Source organism: Haplochromis burtoni, unplaced genomic scaffold (genome assembly GCF_018398535.1).
Source record: "Haplochromis burtoni strain Fernald_Lab_line unplaced genomic scaffold, NCSU_Asbu1 Contig_1286, whole genome shotgun sequence".
NCBI lineage: Eukaryota > Metazoa > Chordata > Actinopteri > Cichliformes > Cichlidae > Haplochromis > Haplochromis burtoni.
The window spans coordinates 42,430-56,392 of NW_024583647.1; the positions used below are offsets into that span (position 1 = coordinate 42,430).

General features: G+C 39.9%; 1 protein-coding gene across 1 annotated transcript in view; it reads left to right on the forward strand.

Moving 5' to 3' along the window:
• Positions 1 to 10,362, forward strand: part of LOC102310766 (CMP-N-acetylneuraminate-beta-galactosamide-alpha-2,3-sialyltransferase 1) — an 11,484-nt gene extending 1,122 nt beyond the window's left edge. The window contains exons 2-7 of the mRNA XM_042216837.1: positions 293 to 561; positions 779 to 975; positions 4,092 to 4,253; positions 4,474 to 4,519; positions 4,644 to 4,763; positions 9,491 to 10,362. Coding sequence (XP_042072771.1) covers positions 310 to 561; positions 779 to 975; positions 4,092 to 4,253; positions 4,474 to 4,519; positions 4,644 to 4,763; positions 9,491 to 9,658 — 945 coding nt within the window. The 5' untranslated portion in view covers positions 293 to 309 and the 3' untranslated portion in view covers positions 9,659 to 10,362. The remainder of the gene's footprint in view (positions 1 to 292; positions 562 to 778; positions 976 to 4,091; positions 4,254 to 4,473; positions 4,520 to 4,643; positions 4,764 to 9,490) is intronic.
• Positions 10,363 to 13,963: the final 3,601 nt, after the last annotated feature.

Sequence of the window (13,963 nt, forward strand, 5' to 3'; positions counted from 1 at the left end):
TCTTTCTATGTTATATTAAATAAACATTGTCCAAGATGTTTTCCTTTCTACTGGGTGTCATGTTATGCTATTTAAGTAGAAAGGCAATGTCTTTTAAATGAGTTAACACATATAAACCCCTCACATATAGCATTGATTATACTTTGTCCTCAAGGGCAATGCCGTCCCCAGATTATGTCACCAAGGTTGCTTTTGAAACGGTGGATAGTGTTTTGTTGTAGGCTTCTTTGTAACATTGTCTACATTCTTAGATTTACTCACCTGAATGTTTCTCCACTCACTAAATCCACAGATTGTTCTTCATTAAAGATGAATTACAGACAGAAAAAATCCGGAGTTCTTATTTCCCTACTCCTGTGCATCGCAGTGATGCCTATGTTTTTCAGTCCTTCATGGAATTTATCTGTTTACTCCTTTGGGCCCTGGAAGTCGAGCTTTTGTTCCTGTCTCAAATGTATAAGAGATGGTGATCCTTGGTTTAGGGAACAGATTGATGCATCTCCTGAACCCTTTTTGCCAAGAAAACACAGCATCTCAGAGAATGATTTCCTCTGGTGGAAGGTAAATTAAATGATCACTAAACAAAACAAATGTTGATTAACTTTGCATTTCATTATATTTTTCCAACTGTTGGAGCCACTGGAAAACATATACTTGGAACGTGTGAGATATCCATCTATATAGATATATATATATTCAATGTTGACAAAAAAAGTGTAAAACTTGCTGGTTACCAGTTCCATTAACTTTATTAACTTTCCTCTCTTATGTCTGTCAGAAAATAAAGCAGGAAAAATACGACTTCGCTTTCTTCAATGCAACAGTAGACAAGGTGTTTGAGATGCTACCGATCATTTCAGAAGATGTAGAACCCAGGCCTGATCGCTGCAGGATTTGTGCTGTAGTGGGGAATTCTGGTAATTTGAATGGATCACGTTATGGACCTCTGATTGATTTGCATGATTTCGTAATAAGGTAAAATAGAATACAATCAAACATTCACTTTTACTTAGAGTTGACTATTATGTTGTTTAGGGGTGCAACGATACACAAAATTCACCGTTCGGTTCGGTTCGATACTTTGGTGTCACGGTTCGATATTTTTTAAAACTCAAAAGTACAGTTTTTAAATTTAATGTTGCTGAAACAACAAAGTAATAAAAAAATAAATCTATCTGATTGAGGAATCACTCATCTTTGGAAAAGAGAGTTTATTACAGAGAAATGTCTCTTTCCAAAATAAAAGCTATACTATACGCTTCTTCTGGGCTATATTCTCAGCAGCATATTAAACATATCAGGTCCCCATAAGGAGAATCATGTGCTAACGGCTGTCTAAATGACTCGGGTAAAGTTTGTAGCATGCGTGCTTGTTGTTTTTGTCTGACTTCCACTTGTCTTTGCACTAGGGGTAAATGTGCAGTCATATTCTTGTGGTAAATGGTAAAATGGCCTGTATTTATATAGCGCTTTACTAGTCCCTAAGGACCCCAAAGCGCTTTACATATCCAGTCATCCACCCATTCACAGCACACATTCACACACTGGTGATGGCAAGCTACATTGTAGCCACAGCCACCCTGGGGCGCACTGACAGAGGCGAGGCTGCCGGACACTGGCGCCACCGGGCCCTCTGACCACCACCAGTAGGCAACGGGTGAAGTGTCTTGCCCAAGGACACAACGACGAGACTGTCCAAGCCGGGGCTCGAACCGGCAACCTTCCGATTACAAGGCGAACTCACTAGTTCCCACTGGTGCTGTCAGCGTTGATCTGAAGTGACGTTAACGCCACAACACGGCAAATCTCCGTTAACGAGCTACCGCGGATCGCCCCGTGCATGGGGCTGGACGGCGTCAACACGTTAACGAGCATGGTTCCCACCCAAGTAATTGAGCATTGCGTGGCACATCCGACATACTGTTTTACTTTTGTCCATGACGCGCTTACCTTCAGGGTCATACTTCACATGAAAACCAAAATAGTTCCAAAGGCCAGATCTGAATGAGGGTGGGGGAGGTTCAATTTGCCATGTTGCAACGAAGCTTAGCTTCTGTCTTGCTAGCTTGCGCTGCGCTAGTGGATCTGCGCTCGACAGTGCAGCCTAGGCGGAGTAGTCAAACGCAGATCCACTCTTTGGCTCTCGGAGGAGGCGGACGCACTTTTCTCCTCTCCCTTATCTTCCCTGCTAGTTCTTATGTCCTTGTCTAGTCTCGTGTCTTTTTTGTATTACTTTCCCTGGAACACTCTCTCACAGTCTGTGTCTAAAACCTAAAAGAGAATTATGGATTTGATCAACTGGTCTCTGAATGCTATTGACACCCTTTAACGAGAAGTCTGGGCTCGGGAGAACCCTCAGCCTGGTTGGGGGGCTCCTTGCCTCCCTCCTGCTGTGTGCCCAGCCCGGAGGCTGCGGTCTGTGACCGGCTCCCGGTGCAGACGGCTCTCTGTTATAATGTTTCCTCACTTGGCTCATGCGAGCCCAGCCCAATTTTTACTCTTTAAGTGTGCGCGTGTGTGTGTGTGTGGGTGGGGGTGGGGGGATATATGTGTATTGAGAGTGTGGGGAGTGAGTTGGAGGGTGGGGTGGGCTGCTTTTAACTATGTAAAGCACTTTGTGCTACATTTTTTCTGTATGAAAAGTGCTTTATAAATAAAGATTGATTGATTGATTGATTGATTGATTGATTGATTGATTGAGTGCCCTGGAGGGACTTTCCCTGCCGGATACACGATGGACGGGTGGCAGAGGATCGTGTGCCTGGCGGGACTGTCGATCGAGGACGCTGAAGATATCTACCTATTCGGAACCATGATAACAGGGTTCTTGCTGATCGGAGCTGGCTTGGCCCTGGCTTATCGGAGAATTAAGAGAGCGGAACCGGCTGTTCAAACCCCCACAAGGCTGCCCGCTGGGATTGGAACGACAGGTGCGACTTCTCAGAAAGGGCTCACTGAAGGCAGCATGGTTAAGAGCTTGGAGGCGCTTACGACTGCAGTGAATGCTCAGAATAACACCTTTGAGCGTATGTATGTTGGATTACATCAGGAAAGAATCAACTCAGAACAACATCTCTGGGCGGAGCTGGATTACACCTCGGATCAGTTGGCTGCGGTCGTGAGGTCTCAGAATCTGCTATGTGAGCAAAAGAGCGACAAGACCACAGAATCGATGGCTAATAACATCATAGAGAAACTCGCAGCTATTAACGGGAGATTGAGAGACCAGTGTCGGAGTGTTAAAAACAGCTTGAAATTCTCATGAGTTGTTTGCAAAAGAAAAATCACCATCATAATGCGGCTACCCCTTCGGCGCCAGCTGTGGGCTCAAGGCTGGAGCTGAACAAAAACTCCCTGATAACGACTGTGTTGAGTCTTTTCCTTCCCATTCCCTACAAGGCCACCTGGGTTGGCTGGAAGACTGTTTACTTAGCCTGGCGGGGCGAAGGACACTGTCTCAGCTGAACTATGGACACACACACACACATACATATACTGATACTGGTAAGCACTCACTGACGCATTACCCTCCCTATCCAACGCCACCTCCAACCCTTACCTCCCCCATGATGTGGACATCGGGTCAGCTGGAGGCGCAGTCGAAGATTGCAGCGGTCCCAGATCAGATGTACACACTGGAACACTTTACCATGTTGCTTGTCTGTGTTTATTGTGTTATGGTGTGTTGATACCTGTGCATTCCTGTATTATCCTTTTGTGTTACACATTTCGATGTTTTTTTCCTCGCTACCTGGCCTGACCTGTCCCCCCCAATGTGATCTTTGTATTGTATGTACGGTCGGCAAGGTCTGTCATCTTGGTTGTGGGCAAAAGGCCTGCAACTGACAAATAAAGGCTATCTCATTTCATCTCATCCCCTGAGCTCTCAACACAGACTGCATCGTCAGAATAAAAGTTGATAAAATAAATTAAAAATTTTGTATTGTTCGATACATATGCGTACCAAACCGAAAGAACTGTATTGAACGGTTCAATATCGATACGAGTATCGTTGCACCCCTAATGTTGTTGTATTGACTCTATTCACAAAATATGATTTAACTGCATGATGTTAAATATGTATAATTTAGAATGAACTATGGGCCGACCAGAGGCTTTGAAGTGGATGTTGGTACCAAAACAACTCATCGTGTCATGTATCCAGAGACTGCTAGCTTACTGGACCACACCACTCACCTTGTGTTTTTTCCATTCAAGATGGAGGATTTTTTGTGGCTCCTTGAGAACGTTGGGTAGTTCAAACATTGCTGTTACCTTTTTATGTTTTTGTATTTAGAATATATATTTAGTACACTTGGAATATTTAGGGTTGTGAAAAGCTTAACAAATTCATTATTGTGTGCATTTATCATTTCAATCGGAATCTAGCATTAAATGATTCTAATCACATAATTGCTAATTAATTCCTTTTCTAGCATATATGCCATTAATGTAAAAGCATATTTCCAACAGAGAAAATGGTGATTTAAACAAACAGAGCCTAGCCAACAAGAATTTGGTGAGTACATTATTCTATATTTTAACAAAAATGACAAACTGTATATTTATATATCAAATATAATTTAGTTAAAAGATTATATTGTGCATTATTCGCAGAATAAATGACCATATTTAATTACCAGGTGATGATCCTCAATCCGGCTTTCATGAAACACGTTCATCAAGTTTGGTTACTAAAGAAGGGTGCTTATCCATCTACTGGCTTCATGGCTTTGGCTTTGAGCTTGATGATTTGTGATGAGGTAGGATAACATTCCAAAAGTCAAAGAAATACCAGTGAAGCAATAAGGACTGCTGTGCAATAAGTACATATGCCATAACTGCCAACTATGCTAAAAAAAAACCCCAGAGAATTGTAATTTTATTTTTGTCCATTACATCTTTGATTGCATTATTTTGGATCTACACTGACAAAAAAGGCCATGTTGGATTTACTTAATTCAATAGTGGACATTGGTTGCACACAATTGTTTTGCTTTCGCAGAAACTTAAACAACTGAGTTAAATCTACACAACTTTTTCATATTCAATAAACCTGTGCATTTTGTGTTCATAAAATGCGATTGAAACATGTTTAGATGAAGTAAGTTGAGTTCTTAGAATATTTGAATCCTTCACAATTTTGTCATTTTATTTCAACACTATTCAAAACCTTTTACCCCAATACAACTTGGTCACTTAAATACTACATGTTGTCTTCATATTACATAATGTCTAGAGTCTGGTTACCATAAAAAGTGAATGGCTCTACAACAACTACGATCCTCCTATCTTTATCCTGGTTGCAGGGGGGCTGGGAAATAACCCTGAAGTGATAGGTTACAAGACAGGGTACACCCTGGACTGCTCATCAGTCTATCACATAGAGACAAACAACCATTTGCACTTACATTCACGGGTAATTTAGAATCACCAATTAACCTAACTCTAATAACTGCATGACTTCTAACTGTGGGAGGAAACCAGAATACCCAAAGAGAAACAACTGCAAACTAGCCAGATTGTGGATTTGAACCCAGGACCTTCTTACTGTGAAGCAACAGCACTAACTATCATGCCACCAATCCAGGAAATCCAGGAAAGCTATGATTTCAAGCTTTGATGCAGAATTCTTTTGTTTTTGTCCTTGACAGGTTAAACCACTATAAATAGCAATAGCATGTACGCGATGTGTGCTATTGTTGTTTAATCAAAATTTACAAAGACCAAAGAGTACGAATGATAATGTGCTGTTTACCTCTTTCTCCTGTTTGAAATTAAACAAAGTATACTGTGATGCTGATTTTCCCAACACATGTATAGTAAATCCTTATAGCAGTGGTTCCCAAAATTTTTTGCTAGGCCCCCCTTTGTTTTAGAAGATCATCACAGTGTTGCCAACTTAGTAGTGATGTGTCCGTGGCGAACGAAACGGCTCTTAGAGAATATTTGAAGTGAACGACGCAAGCTGTCTCCTCATTGGGAGCCGTGGTTTTTTCTTTTCTTTCTCTCACCCTCTCTCTCGCACTTTTTTTCCGCTTCACTCCACACGCAAGCCTTGTGCTTTGCGCTGGGAAGAGGGGGGGCGGTAGTTACACTCGCAGTAGCACAAGAACAGAGCGGGAGGGGGAGAGAGAGAAAGAGAGCCAGGGACAACAACGTCACATTAGAAAGGTATAGTAATCATCCACAACTATTTTCAGTTGTGGATGATAAAGGATTCAGAAAGTTTATTCATGCAGGTCCATATGACAGAGAATGTGCATCTTCTTTTTGTTTTCATATTTTAATTTATATTTAATTGTGTTGTGGTTTGCAGTGTTTTGTGTTGTTTCACTTTAAATTTGTTTAAAAGGAAAAAGCTGAAAATTTAAATATTAAAAGTTGAAATGTGAATAGTTGGTTTTTGTATTATATGATTTATTTATTACATTTTATGTGGAGTGAATAAATAAAAGTATATTTACGGTGGCTCTAAGACAAAGCACGTACAAACTCCAAAACACGTACAAACTCCAAAACACGTACAAACTCCAAAACACGTACAAACTCCAAAACACGTACAAAGCACAATAGAAGTGCTCCAGGATGCTAGGGGCAGTGTTGAGCTTTTGTTACCTAGTGGCTACACAAGCAGAAGTACCAATGACTGGATTTGGTGTGTGGTAGTAACAGGTAAATGAACATTTTTTAAAATTATTTGAATATATATGAGTGCTTGTGTATAAATACACAAACAATACACATATGCTTTCAATTGTGTAATTTAAGTGATCTACGTAGCTCTGTTTTGGAAGTTCAGTTAACGCTAGAAATGTGTTTTGGAGTTTGTACGTGTCTTGGAGTTTGTACGTGCTTTTTGGAGCTTGTATGTGATTTGTCTCTAGGAGCCACCATATAAATTTATATACAAGCATATATAAATAAAACCACAGTTTTGTTTTTACATTAGTAATTCCTTTTGTGCATAATTTTATATTGCTGTTAATAATTAATTAAAGCAACAAAACAACCTGAAGATCCGGTTGCGAGCCGAAAGAGCCAGCTCTTTTTAGTGAGTCGAGCCGAAAGAGCCGGTTCTCTAAAAAGAGACGGAAATCCCATCACTACAACTTAGTGACTTGGTCGCTAAATTTAGCTACTTTTCAAATCCCCTTAGTGACTTTTTTCCCCTAAAAAAGCGACTAGCGACAAATCTGGCAACTTTTTCTGGTGTCACTGGAGTCTTGTGACGATGTCATTTAGCAACTTCTAGCGACTTTTAGGACAGCCAAAAGCGATTTTCCTTACTTGTTGGCAACACTGCAAATACACCCTCCAACCACACACACGCCCACTGCGGTTTATTCTACACCACACATTCCTATAAATACATTGTCTCTCTGTGCAAAATGGGTTTAAAAACAATCAACTGCGGGATACTGTTTGTCCATGATTTGAACCGGAGGAACAAATTGTGGCAGGATCAGTGTTGTGCCAAGATAGGTATCACTGACAATATTTGTTCCTCCTGCGTCGTGAGCATTCGCTTAGCACGGAGTGCTGATCCAGTTTACTCCGCCTCCAGTACAGAAAATTAGACGTGGAAGTAGTGATATTTTAGTTTTGTGATAAAGTGAAAATGAGTGTCATTGCATTGTGGCGGACCACCAGGTGGCTCCACTCACACCCAAGTTGAAGGGAAGTGCTGGGGTGGAGATTTTGGCGCTTACTATATGTGAAGTTCTGAGAGTCAGTTAATAAAGTTGGAGTGAGACACTGAGACCTCCCCTGTTGTTATTACATACGTCCACAGCATTACCATTCAGTTTGAGGGTTACAACAGAAAATGTTATATTTATTATTCTCACGTGGTATCGGACGGGATTATTTTAACAAGCGAAGGACATTTTACCTGATATTTTTTTTTTATCCTCCTGTAACTTCACTGTATAAAGAGCTAAAACCTTCAAAGTTTCAGGAGTGGTTATGAGAAGTCTTTGTGAACTAAAAATCAAGAATGTGGCTCAGATTGGTGAGGTGTGGGTAGGGGGTTATTGCCTTTGGAACGGGAGTCGCTAGTTTTATTCCCAGTAATGGTCCTGGCTAGACCCCACATGCTAAAAAAACAAAACAAAAACCAAGCTGTAAAATGGCGCAGCTACGTCTGCAGCTTGTCCGCACCTCGGACACAAACATTTCACTACATGTTGTACTCTGTACTCTGTATGTGACAAATAAAGGTTGTTGTTATTGGCATCCTGGTGTGCCAGAAGGCAGCCAATGATTCTTTTTTGACAGTGTTAATCACTCTGTGCAACCTTCCTGTTCTCAATTGTAGCCCTCAATGGAGAGCATGCTCTCCTACTGTTAGGCCTTCTTTACCAGGGTATTGGTGTATTGGGTCCAGGTGAGATCAGCAGAGATGTGGGTGCCCAGAAACCTGAGGTTGGGGACAGATTCCAGCCGTTCTGTGTTTTTAATCAGAGGGGTGAGGACCTCTCTGTGCCTTGTGAGTTCTTTTCCTTTAACCCTTTAAAACCCGTTGGAGTTTGCGCGCTCCATTTTGCATAACTATTTTTAAATCGCTGTAGAACTGGAACCACGTAAGCTAGCGCAATAACTTTTTTTGCATATGAAACCGGAGGAGTTGTACTTACATCTTATGCCATCAGCTTGCCCTAGGTCACGGTTTCCTTCCACATATAGCTTTGCAAAAATTGCATAAAAAGCATTTGCAGCAACAAAAACGTAATATTCCAGAAACACACTTTGCCGATCCGATTAGCTGTTCAAAACACTTCCTACGTTGGAATAGACCTCAGCGCGAACTATCGCAGGAAAAAGATTTTCAATTTTTTTGTAGTTTATTGCATTTTTTGGCAATTTATGTAGTTACTATGGACTTAATGCATACATATTATTAATATTTGGGCTATAACGGTTGTACTGATGTATAGGAACTTGAAATGGCACTACAGAATGTAAAACTATAAAGATAAGCTCTGGTGGACTTGGTTCTATGGTAGGTCTTAAAGGATTAAGGATGTTCATCTTCAGATGATTTGCTGAACACCAGTGGGACAAGTTCTCTATCTCCTCCCTGTATGCGGTCTCATCTCCAACACACATGAGCCCAACCAAAGTGGTGTCATCGGCATGCTTGATGATGACGTTGTTTGGATGGGTTGGTGTACAATCATAACTGTACAGCAGGGGCTGAAAATGCAGCCCTGGGGGGAATGGTCAAGTCGGACTGACTGAGGCTGGTTTGTGAGGATGTCAGACATTCTCACCACCAAACTGCAGGTGATCCAGTTTGTTGGTGAGATTCCAACTGAGCAAAAAGGTATTGAGCTCTGCGAGTCTGAGGCTGCGTCGGGGGTTGGGGGCCTCTGTTCTTTGTAGTTAGTTCAGTTAGCTCTTGTGACAAAGCTGAAATTATATGACACATTGAAATTTAACTTTCATTATTTATTTCTTATGTATTTACTTTTTTTTTTCTGTCCAGGTCAGCGTCTTTGGGTTTGGAGCAGACAGCAATGGAAACTGGGGCCATTACTTTGAAGAAATCAAAGAGCAAAATTTTGGAACTGGATATCATCCAGGAACATATGAATATAATCTTATTCAGCAGCTACACAAAATACAGAAAATCACATTGTATAAAGGACATTAATTTTTTTCCTTTGTTTCTCCTTCCTCTTTTTTAAATCCAATGTTTACAGTACAGCTTAATTCATTATTAACGTAATTTATTTTGTGCTTCAGTGTTTTTATCTTTAGAGGAGTCATCAGATTTCTTTTTATAAAATTGATTCTCATGGTGCGTTTTTATATATTCAAAGACAAGGTCTTCAGGTTTACTAGTGCTTCTAAATCATAGATGTTAATGTGAGTGTGAAAAGTTGTCTGTCCTGAGACTAGGGTGTACCTTCTTCCAGTGACAGTGGAAATAGCATTGAGCTTCCTCTCCACTACACCCAACTGCATAAGAGCTGAAGACGATGGATAGATGGATAAGTGTTTCTTTTGAGTAGGCATCAAGATTATGATAGTTAGCTAAAAGTAAACTTTAAACTACTAGTTGTAATAAGAAAATATTCTTAAATTCTCTATTGCCCTTCCACACTTTTTAAGCAGCCTAGTGTTGATCCACTAATTATTCTTTAAATCAGACTTAATCTGCTTTTAATTACAAAGAATGTATTTCATTTTTGCACATACAAACTGTGTGGTAATCATTATTAGGATGTTGAAAAGGTGGTGCAGAAAGCTGGTCAGAAGAAAAAAACAAAAATAAACAGCTGATGACGGACAGATGCAACAATATCGATTGTTACTACCTTGTGCAATAAAGAGTATGTAAGTTGTATCACAAGACACAATAAGACAGCTGATTATTTTGTTTCACTAACTCTTCCTGGAAATACATTTTGTATAGGGTATAGGAGCTGTGGCTGTTTCTCTGTGCCCACCTTTAAATTTTAAATACATATAGACATTGAGGGTTCTTGGGAGGGGCTGTGCTGACACCGGCTGTTGTCTGGCAGTTAGTCGTTGGCACCCACTGCTCTGCTGTTTTCGTTCTGCATCAGTGATATGCTGGCTGCCTTGGTTTGTGATTGCCAGATGCAGTGGCTGCATTTTTAGGGAAATTGTTGTATATAACTTTATTGTTTACAAAATTTGTGCATAGGTTTTTATTTCTTTATATTTGCATTTCAAGTTGTGAAAATAATTCAGTAAACATGTCTGTGGTTTTTACATAAAAATATATCACTTTTTCCCTATTCGGCTTTTAGATTTTTTGAGTGATTTCAGATCAGTTGTATTAATACAGTAGTCAGTGAAAAAATAACTGTAAATCAACATACGTGAGACTGTATTCTGAAAATAAGAATACCAAACAAGACAAGACAAAAAACATTTCTAAACGTGAAATATCAAGGTAAAATCAAAAATAGTCAAGAATGATATTTCATAATTAATATCACATACAGTGTTCCCTCATTCATCATGGGAGTTATGTTCTAAAAATTGATCTACGTCCCTACCCCCTACGGTCAGGAGCTGTGGGTAGTGATCAAAAGAAAAAGATTGCGCATACAAGCGGTGGAAATGGGCTGCCTTCGAAGGGTGGCTGGCCTCTCCCTAAGAGATGGGGTGAGAAGTTTAGCCATCTGGGAAGGGCTCAGAGAAGAGCTGCTGCTCCTCCACATCGTAAGGAGCCAGTTGAGGTGGTTCGGGCATGAATCTGGGAATGCCTTGGTGTTCCCCCGGACAAGACCCCGGATAAGCAGAAAAAGATGGATAGATGGATATCTGCAATACTGGCCCTGTATTTTCTTGGTATTGGATCAACACCAAAATTTGTAGTGTAGCACAGCACTACTATGAATGAGGGAAAGTGTGAATGTTGAATGTTTTTGATGAAATGTCCAGGCAAGCATATACATATTAAATGACACGATATATGTGTTCTAATAGCTAACTGACAACTTCAGGTTTTTTATTTCTATATGACAATTCTTCATAATTAAACAATAAGAACAAGTAGTCTGATGTCCTGTAATCATTATGAAGATATAATTTGAAATACAATAACACATTAAGATTTTGTAATAATAATAATAATGGATTGGATTTATATAGCGCTTTTCAAGGCACCCAAAGCGCTTTACAATGCCACTATTCATTCACTCTCACATTCACACACTGGTGGAGGCAAGCTACGGTTGTAGCCACAGCTGCCCTGGGGCAGACTGACAGAAGCGAGGCTGCCATATCGCGCCATCGGCCCCTCTGGCCAACACCAGTAGGGTAAAGTGTCTTGCCCAAGGACACAACGACCAGGACAGAGAGCCCGGGGATCGAACCGGCGACCTTCCGGTTACAGATACGCTTCCCAACCCCCTGAGCCACGGTCGCCCATACAAAGTATCAGCATTGGATCAGTAAATCGGAAAGGAAATCAGTGGTATCGCACATCACTTCCACAAAGCTGCAGAAGAAACCTAAGCCTGAGAAGAAGCCTTATTTCAAATAAAAAAGAGTGTTAAATTGTAGTTAGACCTGTATTTGTAAATGAACCACCTCATGATGTGTAGATTTCTTGATTTTATACATATTGGGCTACATACTTATTTATTATAATATTAAAGGCTATATAGTACATAAAAATTCACGTTTTATGTTAGTGAAATGTTTAATTATCTGGGCTAAAGAAAATAAAGTTATAGACTATAGTTATATGAAGCTTGTATACTTACTGCATTTGATGTATTTTAACCATATATAATGCACATTACAGGATGTAACACCTGCTTATATGTAAAAAAAAAAAAGGCTTTGATTTTGCCACCCCTTTTGATTTCCATGCCAAAATTTCTCTAGATCCACACCTGATACACATTTAATAACTTGTGATGTTGTAAACTGTTTAGTTGTGTTTGGAAGAAAAGCTAGTATATCACGGCTAACAGCTGGATTTTTCAGTTTGAGTGCAGATAGCCATTGAACAGCAACTTACGAGACCAGAGTGAACGGGAGTGAACGTGAACAGTATAACCTTTGTTTCTTAACATAAAATTAATTGTTGCAGCTAGGGACAGCCCAAATTTTATCTCCTTAAATTGACTTTAGTTTTAGTTTTCTTTAGTTAACTAGCATAAATTAATGTACTATTACCCCCCTCTAACCACATGATGATGCCTTTCTGAGCAGACAGAATGTCACCTAAATATGTTTGGCTCTTCTTCGTCTGTTTATTAACAGAATTTCACACCATTCTTCTCCATTCGTATAAACATTCCTCTTCTAGCAAAAAACATAACTTTGAATCTGGTTTACATGTTAAACCCATTTGATCACCTTGTTTTCCTCACAAGTATAAATCTACAATATAATTGTTGTATATCAGTGTCCTTATTTACAAAAAATCTGTAACTAAATTCTACTGCTGTCCAGCATCAACAATATCTCTGTGCAGTAATCTCAACACTGCGATTAACCTGCTCATTATTACCGTTGTAAGTTCTTTATATCTTAACAGATTCAACAATATATTACATTTGTAAACAATAAACAAACATTCCACAATTGCCCAAAAAACAGTTACATCAGACTATATACATATAACAACATAAGGAATAAAAACTAGATTATGTTGAAACCGCCTTTATCAGCTGTCAACATACCAGTAATGTCAGGATAGAAGAGGTGTGTCTAGGAGCTACATTTGCCACAAAATAAAATGTGTAATAAGACCGGCTACCTCTTTAGACTACAAGTGGAATTGCGGCTTCCATCGCAAATGGCAGGAGAGTTCGGTTTCTTTCAATGAAAACAAACTTTCTCATGACATTTGTGGCCTTTAAACTAAGACAGAAAAAAGTTTCTTGCCTTGTGCATCACAGTTAGCCAACTCAAACTACTAACCTGTTCTTATACATAAAAGTAGAGACAGGAAACATGAGTTGTGTTTGGTCTGCAGGCTCTGCCTCATCTGAGGTACAGAGCTACTTCCTCCTTGTGGCGATGCCATCCAATTGCATCCTTATAACTTTAACTGAAAAGTGCAATACCACAACGCCTTTTACATCACTAAATATTTAAAACCAATTACAACTGTGACCATAGACTTGTAGGTGTCACACTTGCACATGCTTAGTGTGGCCAAGTGAGTGCTTTCTACACACAATGCTATACTATCTTCTGTCACCAGAGACCAATATTGAGTTAACACCCCTTAGCATGCCTAATCATAAACTGTTGGTTTTGTAAGCACATGTTTATGTTTATAGGTTAGCAGGACTGTTTCGGGATGAACGGAATGTCACGCTGTCATCTTATCTTGTTTGCACATCATCATTGTACATGGGCTGACTGTTTTCCAAGCTGACTACCAAATTCACCAGGGGCCTGTTCTTCGTACCTCGCTAAGTAAGTTAGCTGGATTAGATTGTTGACGATTTCGCGTGAT